This window comes from Panulirus ornatus, chromosome 59 (assembly GCF_036320965.1).
Source record: "Panulirus ornatus isolate Po-2019 chromosome 59, ASM3632096v1, whole genome shotgun sequence".
Taxonomy (NCBI): Eukaryota; Metazoa; Arthropoda; class Malacostraca; order Decapoda; family Palinuridae; genus Panulirus; species Panulirus ornatus.
Window position 1 is genome coordinate 7,031,218 of NC_092282.1, and position 20,062 is coordinate 7,051,279.

Sequence of the window (20,062 nt, forward strand, 5' to 3'; positions counted from 1 at the left end):
GGTACCATGTGAGGATTTTCCCTCTTAAGGCTCAGTCGTCTGTTCTTGATGCTACCTCGTTCCAATTCACTCTATTCCTTGCATGCCTCTCACCTCCTGTATATATAGGGAAGCAGTGATGACTTGCGCAAAAGATGCTTGTGGCATGAGAAGCGTGGGAGGTGGGCAGATTAGAAAGGGTAGTGAGTGGTGGGATGAAGAAGTAAGAGTATTAGTGAAAGAGAAGAGTGAGGCATTTGGATGATTTTTGCAGGGAAATAATGCAAATGAGTGGGAGATGTATAAAAGAAAGAGGCAGGAGGTCAAGAGAAGGGTGCAAGAGGTGAAAAAGAGGGCAAATGAGAGTTGGGGTGAGAGAGTATCATTAAATTCTAGGGAGAATAAAAAGATGTTTTGGAAGAAGGTAAATAAAGTGCATAAGACAAGGGAACAAATGGGAACATCAGTGAAGGGGGCTAATGGGAAGGTGATAACAAGTAGTGGTGATGTGAGAAGGAGATGGAGTGAGTATTTTGAAGGTTTGTTGAATATGTTTGATGATAGAGTGGCAGATATAGGGTGTTTTGGTTGAGGTGGTGTGCAAGGTGAGAGGGTTAGGGAGAATGATTTGGTAAACAGAGAAGAGGTAGTAAAAGCTTTATGGAAGATGAAAGCTGGCAAGGCAGTGGGTTTGGATGGTACTGCAGTGGAATTTATCAAAAAAGGGGGTGACTGTATTGTTGACTGGTTGGTAAGGTTATTTAATGTATATATATGACTCACGGTGAGGTGCCTGAGGATTGGCGGAATGCTTGCATAGTGCCATTGTACAAAGCCAAAGGAGACAAAGGTGAGTGCTCAAATTAAAGGGGTATAAGTTTGTTGAGTATTCCTGGGAAATCATATGGAAGGGTATTGACTGAGAGGGTGAAGGCATGTACAGAGCATCAGATTGGGGAAGAGCAGTGTGGTTTCAGAAGTGGTAGAGGATGTGTGGATCAGGTGTTTGCTTTGAAGAATGTATGTGAGAAATACTTAGAAAAGCAAATAGATTTGTATGTAGCATTTATGGATCTGGAGAAGGCATATGATAGAGTTGATAGAGATGCTCTGTGGAAGGTATTAAGAATATATGGTGTGGGAGGCAAGTTGTTAGAAGCAGTGAAAAGTTTTTATCGAGGATGTAAGGCATGTGTATGAATAGGAAGAGAGAAAAGTGATTGGTTCTCAGTGAATGTTGGTTCGCAGCAGGGGTGCATGATGTCTCCATGGTTGTTTAATTTGTTTATGGATGGGGTTGTTAGAGAGGTGAATGCAAGAGTTTTGGAAAGAGGGGCAAGTATGCAGTCTGTTGTGGATGAGAGAGCTTGGGAAGTGAGTCAGTTGTTGTTAGCTGATGATACAGCGCTGGTGGCTGATTTGGGTGAGAAACTGCAGAAGCTGGTGACTGAGTTTGGTAAAGTGTGTGAAAGAAGAAAGCTGAGAGTAAATGTGAATAAGAGCAAGGTTATTAGGTACAGTAGGGTTGAGGGACAAGTCAATTGGGAGGTAAGTTTAAATGGAGAATAACTGGAGGAAGTGAAGTGTTTTAGATATCTGGGAGTCGATTTGGCAGCGGAAGGAACCATGGAAGCAGAATTGAATCATAGGGTGGGGAAGGGGGCGAAAGTTCTGGGAGCGTTGAAAAATGTATGGAAGTCAAGAACGTTATCTTGGAAAGCAAAAATGGGTATGTTTGAAGGAATAGTGGTTCCAACAATGTTATATGGTTGTGAGTCAGTTGTTGTTCGCTGATGATACAGCGCTGGTGGCTGATTCATGTGAGAAACTGCAGAAGCTGGTGACTGAGTTTGGTAAAGTGTGTGAAAGAAGAAAGTTAAGAGTAAATGTGAATAAGAGCAAGGTTATTAGGTACAGTAGGGTTGAGGGTCAAGTCAATTGGGAGGTAAGTTTGAATGGAGAAAAACTGGAGGAAGTAAAGTGTGTTAGATATCTGGGAGTGGATCTGGCAGCAGATGGAACCATGGAAGCGGAAGTGAATCATAGGGTGGGGGAGGGGGCGAAAATCCTGGGAGCCTTGAAGAATGTGTGGAAGTCGAGAACATTATCTCGGAAAACAAAAATGGGTATGTTTGAAGGAATAGTAGTTCCAACAATGTTGTATGGTTGCGAGGCGTGGGCTACGGATAGAGTTGTGTGCAGGAGGGTGGATGTGCTGGAAATGAGATGTTTGAGGACAATGTGTGGTGCGAGATGGTTTGATCGAGTAAGTAATGTAAGGGTAAGAGAGATGTGTGGAAATAAAAAGAGAGTGGTTGAGAGAGCAGAGGAGGGTGTTTTGAAATGGTTTGGGCACATGGAGAGAATGAGTGAGGAAATATTGACCAAGAGGATATATGTGTCGGAGGTGGAGGGAATGAGAGAAGTGGGAGACCAAATTGGAGGTGGAAAGATGGAGTGAAAAAGATTTTGTGTGATCAGGGCCTGAACATGCAGGAGGGTGAAAGGAGGGCAATGAATAGAGTGAATTGGATCGATGTGGTATACCGGGGTTGACGTGCTGTCAGTGGATTGAATCAGGGCATGTGAAGCGTCTGGGGTAAACCATGGAAAGTTGTGTGGGGCCTGGATGTGGAAAGGGAGCTGTGGTTTCGGGCATTATTGTATGACAGCTAGAGACTGAGTGTGAACGAATGGGGCCTTTGTTGTCTTTTCCTAGTGCTACCTCGCACACATGAGGGGGGAAAGGGATGGTATTCCATGTGTGGCGAGGTGGAGATGGGAATGAATAAAGGCAGACAGTGTGAATTGTGTGCATGGATATATATGTATGTGTCTGTGTGTGTATATATATGTGTACATTGAGATGTATAGGTATGTATATTTGCGTGTGTGGACGTGTATGTATATGCACTGTGTATGGGGGTGGGTTGGGCCATTTCTTTCGTCTGTTTCCTTGCGCTACCTCGCAACGCGGGAGACAGCGACAAAGCAAAATAAAAAATAAAAATAATATATATATATATATATATATATATATATATATATATATATATATATATATATATATATATATATATTTTCCCTGGGGATAGGGGAGAAAGAATACTTCCCACGTATTCCCTGCGTGTCGTAGAAGGCGACTAAAAGGGGAGGGAGCGGGGGGCTGGAAATCCTCCCCTCTCAATTTCTTTTAATTTTCCAAAAGAAGGAACAGAGAAGGGGGCCAGGTGAGGATATTCCCTCAATGGCCCAGTCCTCTGTTCTTAACGCTACCTCACTAACGCGGGAAATGGCGAATAGTTTGAAAAAAAAAAAAAAAAAAAAATATATATATATATATATATATATATATATATATATATATATATATATATATATATATATATATATATATATATACACATGTACAGAGCATCAGATTGTGGAAGAGCAGTGTGATTTCAGAAGTGGTAGAGGATGTGTGGATCAGGTGTTTGCTTTGAAGAATGTATGTGAGAAATACTTAGAAAAGCAAATGGATTTGTATGTAGCATTTATGGATCTGGAGAAGGCATATGATAGAGTTGATAGAGATGCTCTGTGGAAGGTATTAAGAATATATGGTGTGGGAGGCAAGTTGTTAGAAGCAGTGAAAAGTTTTTATCGAGGATGTAAGGCATGTGTACGTGTAGGAAGAGAGGAAAGTGATTGGTTCTCAGTGAATGTAGGTTTGCGGCAGGGGTGTGTGATGTCTCCATGGTTGTTTAATTTGTTTATGGATGGGGTTGTTAGGGAGGTGGATGCAAGAGTTTTGGAAAGAGGGGCAAGTATGAAGTCTGTTGGGGATGAGAGAGCTTGGGAAGTGAGTCAGGTGTTGTTCGCTGATGATACAGCGCTGGTGGCTGATTCATGTGAGAAACTGCAGAAGCTGGTGACTGAGTTTGGTAAAGTGTGTAAAAGAAGAAAGTTAAGAGTAAATGTGAATAAGAGCAAGGTTATTAGGTACAGTAGGGTTGAGGGTCAAGTCAATTGGGAGGTGAGTTTGAATGGAGAAAAACTGGAGGAAGTGAAGTGTTTTAGATATCTGGGAGTGGATCTGGCAGCGGATGGAGCCATGGAAGCGGAAGTGGATCATAGGGTGGGGGAGGGGGCGAAAATTCTGGGAGCCTTGAAGAATGTGTGGAAGTCGAGAACATTATCTCGGAAAGCAAAAATGGGTATGTTTGAAGGAATAGTGGTTCCAACAATGTTGTATGGTTGCGAGGCGTGGGCTATGGATAGAGTTGTGCGCAGGAGGATGGATGTGCTGGAAATGAGATGTTTGAGGACAATGTGTGGTGTGAGGTGGTTTGATCGAGTAAGTAACGTAAGGGTAAGAGAGATGTGTGGAAATAAAAAGAGCGTGGTTGAGAGAGCAGAAGAGGGTGTTTTGAAATGGTTTGGGCACATGGAGAGAATGAGTGAGGAAAGATTGACCAAGAGGATATATGTGTCGGAGGTGGAGGGAACGAGGAGAAGAGGGAGACCAAATTGGAGGTGGAAAGATGGAGTGAAAAAGATTTTGTGTGATCGGGGCCTGAACATGCAGGAGGGTGAAAGGAGGGCAAGAAATAGAGTGAATTGGAGCGATGTGGTATACCGGGGTTGACGTGCTGTCAGTGGATTGAATCGGGGCATGTGAAGCGTCTGGGGTAAACCATGGAAAGCTGTGTAGGTATGTATATTTTGCGTGTGTGGACGTATGTATATACATGTGTATGGGGGTGGGTTGGGCCATTTCTTTCGTCTGTTTCCTTGCGCTACCTCGCAAACGCGGGAGACAGCGGCAAAAAAAAAAAAAAAAAAAAAAAAAAAAAAAATATATATATATATATATATATATATATATATATATATATGAAAAACTATCAAAATACATATATGATAATTCAGAACTAAACAGGCCACACAACAAATATTAAGCTCTTGACAAAAATACCATCATAGATAAATGGTACAAGGATGAGGAAGAAAAAATAATACTTGAAATTACTTGGTATCGATGGTGGTGTGGTCGGGGGAACTGGTGGAGAGGATGTTGGTGAGATCAGGGGAATGGTCTGCTGGTGATGAGGGCTTGGTGACTGGGGAAGAGGGGACCGGCAAGGTGAGCCCCCTGCTATAGAGCCCCCAAGCATGGATGCTGGACAAGGGGATATGATCCCCGGTGCAGGTGAGCCCCCTCCGTGTGGGCAAGAGGTTGGAGAGGATGCGGCTCCCATCCGATGGAGAGAGTGACCTCGTTGAAGTTCTGCCTGCATGGCTGCATCTGTCACTCCGCTGTGCTTCTGCTCAAGGACAACATTAGTTAGATAAATAGTTCACTGTTATGAAATTACTACAATGTACAATGACATTCTAGGAACCGAACATAAACCTGCAGTTCAAAGAAAATCAATCCTTGTCAACCATTAATGGCAAAGAAAAAATATTGTACCCAGCATTCATAGCCACCCTTGAGCTCTGTTTCACTCAGAGCCAGAACATCCAGGTCTCTTTCCTCAAACATACTACCTATCGCTCCTTTCTTCTCATCTTGTTTACATCCACACATTCAGACAATCCAATCTGAGCCTTTGAGGAGGATGAACACTCCCCACTTGACTACTTCTTCTGTTCCTCTTTTAGAAATTGAAATACAAAGAGGGGAGGGTTTCCAGCCCCCCCGCTCCTGCCCCCTTTAGTCACCTTCTACGACATGCGGGGAATACATGGGAAGAATTCTTTCTCCCTTATATATTATTAGGTTCAGTAGGGATGAGGGACAAGTTAATTAGGATTAAATTTGAATGGAGAAAAACTGGAGGAAGTGAAGTGTTTTAGATATCTGGGAGTGGATTTGGCAGCATATGGAACCATGGAAGCGGAAGTGAGTCACAGGGTGGGGGAAGGGGCAAAGGTTCTAGGAGCTATGAAGAACGTGTGGAAGGAGAGAATGTTATCTCAGAGAGCAAAAATGGGTATGTTTGAAGGAATAGTAGTTCCAACAATGTTATATGGTTGCAAGACACGGGCTATAGATAAGGTTGTATGGACGGGGGTGGATTTGTTGGAAATGAAATGTTTGAGGACTATATGTTTTGTGAGGTGGTTTGATCGAGTAAGTAATGAAAGGGTAAGAAAGATGTGTGGTAATAAAAAGAGTGTGGTTGAAAGAGTGGAAGAGGGTGCATTAAAATTGTTTGGAAACATGGAGAGAATGAGTGAGGAAAGATTGACAAAGAGGATATATGTGTCAGAGGTAGAGGGAACGAGGAGAAGTGGGAGACCAAACTGGAGGTGGAAGGATGTAGTGAAAAAGATTTTCAGCAATCGGGGCCTGAATATACAGGAGGGTGAAAGGCATGCAATGAATAGAGTGAATTGGAACAATGTGGTTTATCGTGGTCGACATGCTGTCGATGGATTGAACCAGGGAATGTGAAGCATCTGGGGTAAACCATGGAAACTTTTGTGAGGCCTGGATGTGGAAAGGGAGCCGTGGTTTCCGTGCATTACACACGACAGTTAGAGACTGAGTGTGAACGAATGTGGCCTTTGTTGTCTTTCCTAGTCCTACCTCATGGTGTGTGTGTGTGTGTGTGTGTGTGTGTGTGATGTTTTTCATGTGTGGTGGGGTGGCGACGGGAATGGATGAAGGCAGCAAGTACGAATATGCACGTGTATATATGTATGTGTTTGTGTATGTATACGTTGAAATGTAAAGATATGTATATGTGTGTGTGTGGGCATTTTTGTACATACATGTGTATGAGGGTGGGTTGGGCCATTCTTTAATCTGTTTCCTTGCACTACCTTGTTAAGGCGGGAGACAGCGACTAAGTATAATAATAATAGAAATATCTATATATTATATATATATTCTTTTAAACCATTCGCCATTTCCCGCATTAGCGAGGTAGCGATATATATATATATATATATATATATATATATATATATATATATATATATATATATATATATATATATATATATATTTTTTTTTTTTTTCTTTTCATACTATTCGCCATCTCCCGCGATAGCGAGGTAGCGTTAAGAACAGAGGACTGGGCCTTTGAGGGAAATCCTCACCTGGCCCCCTTCTCTGTTCCTTGCGTGTATGTCTCTCTCTTAGCCTGTTTCCTGGCACTACCTCAATAATGCAGGAAATGGTGATAAAGTACTAAAAACAAAACAAAGAAAAATATATATTCATTTGTTTACTTTTATTTTCATACTTGTTCACTGTTTCCCATGTTAGCATACTTTCATTACTTACTCGATCAAACCACCTCACACCACATACTGTCCTCAAACATTTCATTTCCAACACATCCATCCTTCTCCATACAGCCCTATCTATAGCCCATGCCTCATTTTTGCTCTCCAAGAAAAGGTTCTCTCCTTCCACACATTCTTCATAAGTATATACCTGCCCTAAATTTTAGATGTCTTCAATTTCAGTAACAGGAAGAACATCTGAGGCAGGTAATTCAGTAAGTAAGTTCAAAATGCTAATTTCATCATTCAGTAACACCAATGCTGATCTATGCAGATTTAACTTAAAGCCAGTCATAATCACTGTGAACCTACTATACAGAAAAATAATTTCTAATATATATGTGCAAACATGTAAAACACACATGTAATAAATGGTAAAGTGGGACTTATGAACATTTAACATCAAAGTATATATCATTTAAGGTAAATGATAATTGCAACAAAATGTTGCACAATTAGATTACCTCATGTACAACTTAAGGAAGACTTCTATCCTGTCAAAATATGAATATTTGAGTAAATTTACATCATCAACTAAAAAACATGAAACAAACTCAGCATCAAGCAAACATATAAAACAGCCTATCAGTTAACATTCAACCAATTAACAATTAGCAGCTCACAAAAATGCTTTTACATAAAACATACCCAATTAATCGTGCAACCTTGCAATACCTCCTTTTCCCATGGATATGATTTCAGATGACTGATCAGGGAAAGAAAAGAGAAGGGGAGATAAAGAGTGCACCTACCTCCCTCCCTTTGAGTATCAAACATGAGAATTAGCCAAAAATGGCAAGGCTGAACAAATGTCCTTGAAACAACTAGATAATGAAATGTTTCCTGAATATTCAGTGTATATTCACAATGAAATTCCATCCAAATACAATACCTGCATCTCTTCAAGAAAATTAATGTTCAAAAACACTATTTTCTTATCTCTGTCTAATGATCCTGAACAGATGTCAAAAAGCCTTATCATCCAGCATTTAACAGACCTAAAAGCTCTTTAACTTGGAATTTCCAATATTTCTCCACACAAATGCATATTGTTTAAACTGCTTTCTGTACTTCTTTCTCAGACATGTTTCTGCCTACTCTCGATGCCAATTAAAATTTCTTTGGCTGAATCAGAACAAGAAAACTCCGTTGCTAAATGAAAATTTTTTGCAAAAGCTAAATTAGATAAGATGGACATCATTCTGTAGGAATGGTTCAAATTGAAACGATCTAAAAATGGATCGGTTTGGTTCAATTGCAATTGATTAACTTTCATTTTCCATCTTCATTTCTGCATTGTTTAAAAATATTACACATAGTTACAAAAACACTGAACTTTGAAACACTAATATGGTGCTATGACAATTTCCAGTAAAATATTTGGGGGGAACCATTGTCAAAGGTATGTTCTCATAATATATAGATCTTTTGGTACACAGACTATTGTCTGCAACACATCAAAAGTGAAAATTGTTTTTTTAATAAGAATTTATTTTTCTATCTGGCTACCCTTTCACACAAGAGAAAGAGTCTCACAGATGCTAGATAATAGAACTTTTGGTACACAGACAATTGTCTGCAGCACATCAAAAGTGAAAATTGTTGTTTTTTAATAAGAATTTATTTTTCTATCTGGCTACCCTTTCACCCAAGAGAAAGAACAATTTAGAAGGGTAACAGAAAGGTGATTTTATTGTTTTAAAGAACTCAAAAACAAGAGGCACAAATTTCTTTTTTCTAAGATACTGTATAAACATCCAGAAATCACCATAGATTAAAGTAACCACATGAATTAAAAAGTTATCATCTGACCATACTGTGAGAGATGTACAAGATCATTCCCACAAGTTATCATCTGACCATACTGTGAGAGATGTACAAGAACATCCTCATAAGTAAACTGAAGATGTATCATTAATTTCATCACACTTAATCGCTCTTTCCTGCATCAGTGAGGTAGCACCAGGACACAGACAAAGAATGGCCCATCCACTCATATACATTACATATATATATTATAAAATTTATTCATTATGCTTTGTCGCTATCTCCTGCATTAGCGAGGTAGTGCAAGGAAACAGACAAAAGAACGGCCCAACCCATCCACATACACATGTATATACATACACATCCACACATGCACATGTACATGCCTATACATTTTAACGTATACAAATATATACATACACAGACATATACATATATACACATGTACATAATTCATACTTGCTGCCTTCATCCATTCCCATTGCCACCCTGCCACACATGAAATAGCATCCCCACTTCCCCCGCAAGGTAGTGCTAGGAAAGGACAAAAGGCCACATTAATTCAAACTCAGTCTCTAGCTGTCACCTGTAATGCACCGAAACCACAGCTCCCTTTCCACATCTAGGCTCCACAAAACTTTCCATGGTTTACCATAGATGCTTCACATGCCCTGCTTCAATCCACTGACAGCATGTCGACCCCAGTATACCACATTGTTCCAATTCACTCTATTCCTTGCGTGCTTTTCACCCTCCTGTATGTTCAGGCCCTGACTGCTCAAAATCTTTTTCACTCCATCCTTCCACCTCTAATTTCGTCTCCCACTTCTCATTCCTCCACCTCTTCTGCTCTCTCAACCACACTCTTTTTATTACCACATATCTCTCTTACCCTTTCATTACTTACTCGATCAAACCACCTCACACCACGTACTGTCCTCAAACATCTCATTTCCAACGCATCCACCCTCCTCCATGCAATCCTATCTATAGCCCATGCCTCACAACCACATAACATTGTTGGAACCACTATTCCTTCAAACATACCCATTTTTGCTATTTCATGTATGGCAGGGTGGTGGTGGGAATGGATGAAGGCAGCAAGTATGAATATGTACGTGTGTTTATATGTATATGTCTGTGTATGTATATGTATGTATACGTTAAAATGTATATGTATGCACATATGCATGTATGGGCGTTTATGTATATATATGTGTACGTGGGTGGATTGGGCCGTTCTCTGTCTGTTTCCTTGCGCTACCTTGATGATGTGGGAGACTGCAATTAAGTATAATAAATAAATAAAGAATGCTTCCCACGTTTTCCCTGCGTGTCGTAGAAGGCGATTAAAAGGGGAGGGAGCAGGAGGCTGGAAATCCTTCCCTCTCTTTTTTTTTTTAATTTTCCAAAAGAGGAACAGAGAAGGGGGCCAAGTGAGGATACTCCCTCAAAGGCTCAGTCATCTGTTCTCAACACTACCTCGCTAATGCGGGAAATGGCAGAGTGAAAAAAGAAAAAAAAAATATATATATATATATATATATATATATATATATATATATATATATATATATATATATATATATATATATCCCTGGGGATAGGGGAGAAAGAATACTTCCCACGTATTCCCTACGTGTCGTAGAAGGCGACTAAAAGGGAAGGGAGCGGGGGGCTGGAAATCCTCCCCTCTCGTTTTTTTTTTCTTTTAATTTTCCAAAAGAAGGAACAGAGAAGAGGGCCAGGTGAGGATATCCCCTCAAAGGCCCAGTCCTCTGTTCTTAACGCTACCTCGCTATCGCGGGAAATAGCGAATAGTATAAAAAAAAAAAAAAAAAAATATATATATTCTTTTCTTTCATACTATTCGCCATTTCCCGCATTAGCGAGGTAGCGTTAAGAACAGAGGACTGGGCCTTAGAGGGAATATCCTCACCTGGCCCCTTTCTCTGTTCCTTCTTTTGGAGAAAAAAAAAAAAAAAAAATGAGAGGGGAGGATTTCCAGCCACCCGCTACCTATATATATATATATATATATATATATATATATATATATATATATATATATATATATATATATGGAGGAAAACTGGAGGAAGTAAAGTGTTTTAGATATCTGGGAGTGGATCTGGCAGCGGATGGAACCATGGAAGCGGAAATGGATCATAGGGTGGGGGAGGGGGCAAAAATCCTGGGAGCCTTGAAGAATGTGTGGAAGTCGAGAACATTACCTCGGAAAGCAAAAATGGGTATGTTTGAAGGAATAGTGTTTCCAACAATGTTGTATGGTTGCGAGGCGTGGGCTATGGATAGAGTTGTGCGCAGGAAGATGGATGTGCTGGAAATGAGATGTTTGAGGACAATGTGTGGTGCGAGGTGGTTTGATCGAGTAAGCAACGTAAGGGTAAGAGAGATGTGTGGAAATAAAAAGAGCGTGGTTGAGAGAGCAGAAGAGGGTGTTTTGAAATGGTTTGGGCACATGGAGAGAATGAGTGAGGAAAGATTGACCAAGAGGATATATGTGTCGGAGGTGGAGGGAACGAGGAGAAGTGGGAGACCAAATTGGAGGTGGAAAGATGGAGTGAAAAAGATTTTGTGTGATCGGGGCCTGAACATGCAGGAGGGTGAAAGGAGGGCAAGGAATAGAGTGAATTGGATCGATGTGGTATACCGGGGTTGACGTGCTGTCAGTGGATTGAATCAGGGCATGTGAAGTGTCTGGGGTAAACCATGGAAAGCTGTGTAGGTATGTATATTTGCGTGTGTGGACGTATGTATATACATGTGTATGGGGGTGGTTTGGGCCATTTCTTTCGTCTGTTTCCTTGCGCTACCTCGCAAACGCGGGAGACAGCGAAAAAAAAAATATATATATATATATACATACACATACAAAGATGTATACATAAATACACATGTGCATATTCATACTTGCTTGCCTTCATCCATTCCTGGAGCCACCCCACCCACGAGGAAACAGCATCGCTACCCCCAGCTTCAATGAGGTAGAACCAGGAAAACAGACAAAAAAGCCACAATCATTTACACTCAGTCTCTAGCTGTCATGTGTAATGCACCAAAACCACAGCTCCTTATCCAAATCCAGGCCCCACAGACCTTTCCATGGTTTATTCCAGTCATTTCACAGGCCCTGGTTCAGTCCTGTGACAGTACGTCATCCCCAGTATAACACATCATTCCAAATCACTCTATTCCTTGCACGTTTCTCACCCTCCTGTATGTTCAGGCCCCGATTGCTCAAAATCTTTTTTACTCCATCCTTCCAACTCCAATTTGGTTTCTTGCTTCTAGTTCCCTCCACCTCTGACACATATATCCTCTTTGTCAATCTTTCCTCACTCATTATCTCCATACGTCGAAGCCATTTCAACACACCTTCTTCTGCTCTCTCAACCACATTCTTTTCATTTTCATTAATCTCTCTTACCCTTTCATAACTTACTCGATCAAACCACCTCACACTACATACTGTCCTTAAACATTTTGTTTCCAATACATCGACCCTCCTCCATACAACCCTAACTATAGTCCATGCCTCGCAACCATATAGTACTCCTGGAACTACTGTTCCTCTCTGAGATAACGTTCTCTCCTTCCGCATGTTCTTCATCGTTTCCAGAACCTTCGCTCCCTACCCAACCATGTGACCCACTTCCACTTCCACGGTTCCATTTGCTGCTAAGTCCACTCCCAGATATCTAAAACACTTCACTTCCTCCAATTTTTCTCCATTCAAACTTACATCCCAATTAACTTCTCTCTCAACCCTACTGAACTTATAACCTTATTCTTATTCACAACTACTCTCAACTCTCTCCTTTCACACATTTTTTCCAAATCTAGTCACCCTAAAGTTCTGACATCATGGCTTATTAAGTCTTGAAGCTACCAGGTTAATACAGCTTCTCTTCCCAACAAAAGTATGGTCTCGCAAGGTTCAAGAAAAGTATAATCTTCCTTCTCAAAGCAACTGCAATATCCTTGAGAGTCCTGAGGGACCTCTCCTAATACAGAATTACTGTCCTAATTCTTTAGACACTGGTTTGCGATCAAATTTCATCTCTAATTAGTATGCTTGCTAGGGAAGAGAAAATTTAAACTCAGGGCAAACCAGGCACCCTGTGGGAAGACATCCTCTTCTAGTGTCATTAGGTAGGTTCCTTCCTTCCATGTAACAAGACCTAAAGCCTACTAAATGAAAAAAGCTATATGGAGTCTCAATTTACTACCATTTAGTGCCATTTCTCTTCTTGGGATGAGCCCCAACTGAACCTTCCAAGAAGTGGTTAAAAGAACCAACCCAATCATGGTCTAAAACTATCAAGGTGGTTTAACCTAAAACTGCATATAAAGTATCCATACAAGAAACCTTATAACTTATCCCTGATATCTCAAGTTCTGACACCAAAATATGGGACCCTGTAGCCAACCTATACTGCTTTAAAAGCAAATAATCATGACCAAGCAGGATGGAGTATTGTCAGTGTCCCTGGGAAGGACACTCTTCAAAAATCATTATCAAAATATTAACTGGCAAATCCTGTCAAAGATATAGCATTACCTCAGCCAAAGTTGGGTAATGCTACCAAGTTAGTAATGCTACCAACTTCATCACAAAACTGCTGGAGCATCCATTCTCAGCATGCTCTAAAACAGGCCTTGAGACTTAATTAGATCCCCTTTTCCCTTAGGAAAGTTAAGAGAAACAACTAGAAGGTTAACCAAAAACTAGTCAAGAACGAGGAAATCTATCACCATGTCAACTGAATCTGAAGGTTCAAGTGGGTGCAATGCAGGGAAGGCCTTGATATACCTTTAATGTCTTGTACAAAGATACCTAGACCCACCTGAAACAAAGTAATTGCATCAAACAAGGAACCCTTGTCTTTCCATGAGAAGAAACTCTCCATTTCCTCTTTTTGTGCTGAACATGAGCATGCCTAAGCTTCAAGTATGTGACAAAAACGAGAATAAAATGACCTTATAACAAATTGCAGGCATGACGTATATGAAACAGTAAAGGCAGATGAAAGTTATGCATCAATTTTATCACCAAGCCAACTAAATCCTCCCTGGTGTAAAGCCCTACACAATGATGAAGAAACCATCTTTAGAGATGGTTAAGAATGAAGCAAATGTAACCTACCATACTTTATAAACTAAAGAAAACTGACAGTCACCAAATAAACAATTCAGCTTCCTAAAGGCAGCTATATGTCTAAGGCCATAACAAACAGGGCCAATAAAAACACAAACTAATTAAGAACTAGGGACTATGGCCAATAAAAACACCACAAACTAGCAAAGAACTAGGAACTCCATCAGAAAATAGACTGAATCTGAAGATTCATTTGGGTGCAATGCAGGGATGGCCTTGACATACTTGAAGTGTCACATCCAAAGAGATCTAGACCTGCCTCAAAACAAAGTTCTTGTATCAGACCCTTGTCTTTCATAAGAAGAAAGAACTCTCCCTTTCTCCTTTTTGTGCTGAACACCTAAGCCTATCAAATCAAACTCATAACAAAGTGCACACATGATATGCATGAAACTGTAATGGCTGATGAAAGGTATGCTTCAATTCTATCATCAAACTAATTAAATGCCACCTGGTGTATACGCCTATGCAATGCACCAAACTAACTAAACGCCACTTGGTGTAGAGGCTTATACAATGATGAAACCACATTTAACACCGGCCTTCAGAAGGGAAAATGTAACCTGAAGCATTTTATAAACTGAGGAAACTAAAAGTCACTATATGAAAATTTTAGCTTCCTAAAGGCAGCTGAATGTTTAAGGATATAACTGCTGACGGCAATAAAAGCATCATGTTCTTATAGCGTTGAGCAAAGTTGCCTGAACTGAGATAAAATAGCCACCTGATCATTATCATGGCAACACATACTCAGAGATGCAGTTATATGCACTTATACTTTATCTATTATACTTATACGAGGTAGTGCACGGAAACAGATGAAAGAATGGCCCATCCAACCCACATACACATGTATATACATACACATCCACACACACATATATACATACCTATACATTTCAATGTATACATATATATATATACATACAGAGGCATATACATATATACACAAGTACATAATTCATACTTGCTGCCTTTATTCATTCCCGTCGCCAACCTGCCACACATGAAATGACACCCCCCCGCACACGCACGAGGCAGTGCTAGGAAAAGACAACAAAGGCCACATTCATTCACACTCAATCTCTAACTGTCATGTATAATGCACCGAAACCACAGCTCCCTTTCCACATCCAGGCCCCACAAAACTTTCCATGGTTTACCCCACACGCTTCACATGCCCTGGTTTAATCCACTGACAGCACGTCGACCCTGGTATACCACATCATTCCAATTCGCTCTATTCCTTGCATGCCTTTCACCCTCCTGCATGTTCAGGCCCCAATCACTCAAAATCTTTTTCACTCCGTCCTTCCACTTCCAATTTGGTCTCCCACCTCTCGTTCCCTCCACCTCTGAAGAGATGCAGAAATACAGTTATCAAAAGGAATTCTTAGCTCTTAGGTTACAAACAAGAGTGAAAATTTTCCATTGCAAATATTGTATAACATAAAGTTTCTGATGCAAAAAGGTCCTATAAAGTATGCAACCCTAAGGTTCTGCATAAGTACTCAGGGTTCTCTCCAGAATGGTTAAGGGGTGAAATTTCATTTCTTCTAGTATCAAAGCTGAAATAAAATCTGCAGTTCCATTTGGGTCCTAACAAATACTAGAATCCTAGGGATCTTCAAAGAAAAACAAGGATCTCTTTGAAGGTTCCACAATTTCTTGACTAAAGCTGTATTGCAGCCTTTCCTAAATAAAACATTTCACTTCAGCTAGAACCATAATATAATCCAAACTACCACTGCTTTACATCAAAAAGATATTAATCTTTTTATAAATATTACAAATATTTCTTATATTTCATGTTTTATTCAGAATTTGAAAATGAGTTCATTTATTCACAATATTACAAATTTGTAAAATATCTATTCCATTAATTCATAATTGTTAGACTGTTAAATTTATAAATCAATGAAGTATGAATTGATGTAAGGAGGGTGTATATATTCACTTACACAACCTAGAGGAAATCAGAATGGCTAGCTTTCACAGAAAACACTGAAAATCTACCTATCTATATCTCTGATGCCTGTTCCCTCTGGAAACTCCTTCAAGGGGATGGCCACAGCAAAAAAGTCTCCAAAACTGGTGAACTCCAGCGCTGCTACTTAGCTTTTAGTGCCTTACCCTTAACTGGCCACTGAGAGAGGGGCAACTCTATTGTTTCCATGGGTTCCTACTTAATGTTCCTACTGCCTACTCATACCTAATGTATCTACTAATGTTCCATCCTACTACTTCTACCTAATGTACCTACTATTGTTCTTTCCTAATGTTCCATCCTACTACTTCTACCAAATGCTCCTTCCTACTACTTTATCTAATGTTTCAACCTAATGCTCTTGCCTAATGTTCCTATCTACTACATCTACCTATTGCTCCGACCAATTTGTCAAAAGGCAGGGCTAGCAAATAGCGCTGACAGTTGTGTGAGTTAAGTGTTGTCAAGTGTTATGTATGACAAGGAGAGATTTTATGTTTAGTGGACAGAATGCTAATAGTCCATATGTGGGTGAGGCAAAAAGAAAAGACAGTTACCTGGGTCAGTGGAGTGCAACTTGACAGCCATTAAAGTGCTGACTTACGAGGCTACTGTCACTGATCCTCCCGATACCCACGCAAGTAGTACTGGTCATTTACCTCCCTGGTTGGTAGCTGTAAACCAACCCTTACCCACAAGGAACATAAGCTCCAGAGGTATAAATGAATTTCCATCTCTAATCAACCTCCTCACACCACATGCTGTTTTCAAACATTTCAATTTCAACAGCACCTTCCATCTATAACCCAAGCCTTGCATTCATACAACAACACTGGGACTATCATACATTCAAATATGCCCATACTGGCCCTCCACAAAAGGACTTCTCTTTCAACATATTCCTCAACGCTCCCAGGACCTTCATCCTCCTCATCCACCCTATAATTCACTTTAGTTTGCGTGGTTAAATTCACTGCCATGTCCACTATCACATGTCTTACACACCTCATTTCCTTCTAATTTTCTTCATTCAAACTTATATTTCCACCAACCTGTCTTTCACCAGTGCTAAACCTAATAGCCTTGCTTTTCTTTACATTCACTCACAACTTTCTCCTAAAATTGGAACCCAAATTCTGCAGTTTCTTACTCAAATGTGCCATCAGCACTGTGGTATCAACAAATAAAAAATGATTCACCTCCCAAACACCCCAGCCAGACTGCAGACCTAACCCTCTCCCTAAATCTTGCATTCATCTTCTTCTCCAGCCCATCTATAAACAGAATGAACGACTAAGGTGTCATTACACTTCCCTGATGGAGACCCATCTTTATAAGGAATCACTTACCTCTTCTCCACTTATTCACACATATGCCTTGTTCTCTTGACAAACTCCTTACTGCTTTAAACAGCTTCTCTTCTCCACCATATATTTGTGACAGCTTCTACAAAGCACCTCCATCAACCCAATCAAATGCCTTTTCCAGATACAAAAATGCCACATACAAATCCTTCTGTTTCTCCAAGTATTTCTCACACACATTCTCCAGGGGAAAACACCTCATCCACATCCTCCACCACTACCGAAACCACAGCGTTTCCCCTAGTCTGATACTCAGTGTATGCCACAACCCTCTCAATCAACAACCTCCATTATAATTTACCAGATACACAAAACAAATATATACCTCTAATTTGTACATTCACCTTATCCTCTTGCCTTTGTACAATGACACTATAAAGGCTTTCTGCCAATTCTTAGGTACCTACATAATAAGTCCTGAGGCAGGAGGGTAAGGTATGTAATCAGTGGCACTACTGACTCATCCCACACTGCAAGAAAAAAAAGGCACCTTCGCTTTGGTTGTATCATTGCCAATGGATGGAGTAAAGTCATGTCAATGAACTTCCTCACTCCAAAGCAATCCATCTCTTAACTGCTACTGGATGTAAAGCAGCCTTGACACTGCAGGACTCCCATAAAATGGGTCTTGGGGTTATATGATTAAATCAAATCAAATAATCACTACACGTGGATCGTAATATAAATATGATCAGAGCTATAAACTTATAAAAATTCTTGTAATATAAACTTTTTCATTTTCTCACTCACTTTATGACATTGCAAAGGACTGAGCTGAAATAAAGTCTGTAAAGTGTCATCCAAACTACTATGTAAGGGGATTCTAAACTTTGGAAGGACTTCAGTATTATAACACTGGTCTTGTATGCATATGAAAAGAAATTTGTGTGGCTACATTGAGCATACAAACTATTCAGTAGTTACATTTTCCATTGCCAAAAGACCAAATCCCTAGTCTGTCCCCAGGCTCATAGTGTCTTCAAATGTACACCATCTAAACAATCACTTTTCTCCTAAAACTGGAGCAAGATCAGTTATTTCTCAACAATATTTTTAAAGCATTAACAAACTGAAAAATAGAAGGAATGTTCCTTGGCCTTTCAGAAACAGTGTGCATTAAACAATTTCATAGGAAAGCAGTGCCTACAGACTAGTTTCAATAAATGGTTGAACACTGTGGACATATACCTCTGTATGAAGGCTTAACACCAATAAGCATAGGCTGTATACCATGCAACATCACTGTCCAAAACCCCAAACAAGTGCTCGTCCACATGCTATTTATGTGATACACTTACTTAGCCTTAACCCTACTCAAATCTTCAGTTTGGCCATGACCTAAACCAAAATGAGTTTGTTCCATCAAAAGAAAATAAGAGCAATAATATTTGAATAAGTAATTCAAAGTATTATTAAGTTGATATTTTGCAACACAATTCATTGCCCATTTTGATTTAAGACAGTTATGACCTCACTGAAATCCTACATGGCTGACAATGAGCTGTAACACATTTCAGTGACACGCAGGTTTTGGTAGCAACACTGTGTACATGTGGCCTATGGATCTGGTACACGGAACACACAATCTAGGAGACAGCATTCACCCTCTTGTCTGCCATGAGGTTTATACAATGAAAGTACCTAACAAATGATCAAACACTAGTAAAACCAACCTCATCAAAAACTGCCAAATAGGAAAGTTCATATTCAACCTCAGCAATCACTGCCAAAATTTTAACAAACACATTGGCAGAAACCAAATTTCCTCATCTATATGCATGTATAGAGGTGTGTGTGTGTGTGTGTGTGTGTGTGTGTGTGTGTGTGTGTGTGTGTGTGTGAAGTTTGACTTGCTGTCCATGGACTGAACCAGAATGTGTGAAGTATCTGGGGTAAATCCATAGACAGGTTCGTGGGATTTGTTGTGGATAAGGAGCTGTGGCTTTGGTGCATTAAACATGACATATAGAGAATGGATGTGAGCAGATGTGGCCTTTCTTTATGTTCCAAACCTGCAGCCTTGCCAGATTCAATGTTCCACAAGACTTTCATCACCTCTTTTATCTTCACCAAACCATTCTCCCTGACTCTCTCACTTCACACCCTACCCCGACCAAAATGCCCTACATCTGCCAGTCTCTCATCAAACACATTCAACAAACCTTCAAAATACTTAATCCATCTCCTCCTCACTTCACCACTACCACTTATCACTTCCCCCTTGCCCCTTTCAACGATGTTCCACTTTGTTCTCTTGTCTTATGCACATTATTTACCTCCTTCCAAAACATCTTTGCATTCCCCCTAAAGTTTAATGATACCCTTTCACCCCAACTCGCATTTGCCCTTTTTTCAACCCTTGCACCTTTCTCTCGACCTCCTGTCACTTTCTTTTATACATCACCCAGTCGTTTGCACTGCTTCCATGTAAGTATTGTCCAAATGCCTCTCTTTTCTCTTTCACTAACAACTTTACTTCTTCATCCCATCACTCACAAC

General features: G+C 40.1%; 1 protein-coding gene across 2 annotated transcripts in view; it reads right to left on the minus strand.

The window, feature by feature from the left end:
* Window positions 1–20,062, minus strand: part of LOC139767069 (uncharacterized) — a 120,825-nt gene that overhangs the window by 6,361 nt on the left and 94,402 nt on the right. For both annotated transcript variants that reach the window (XM_071696035.1, XM_071696034.1), the window contains one exon: window positions 4,994–5,288. In XM_071696035.1, the coding sequence (XP_071552136.1) occupies window positions 4,994–5,288 (295 nt within the window). The remainder of the gene's footprint in view (window positions 1–4,993; window positions 5,289–20,062) is intronic.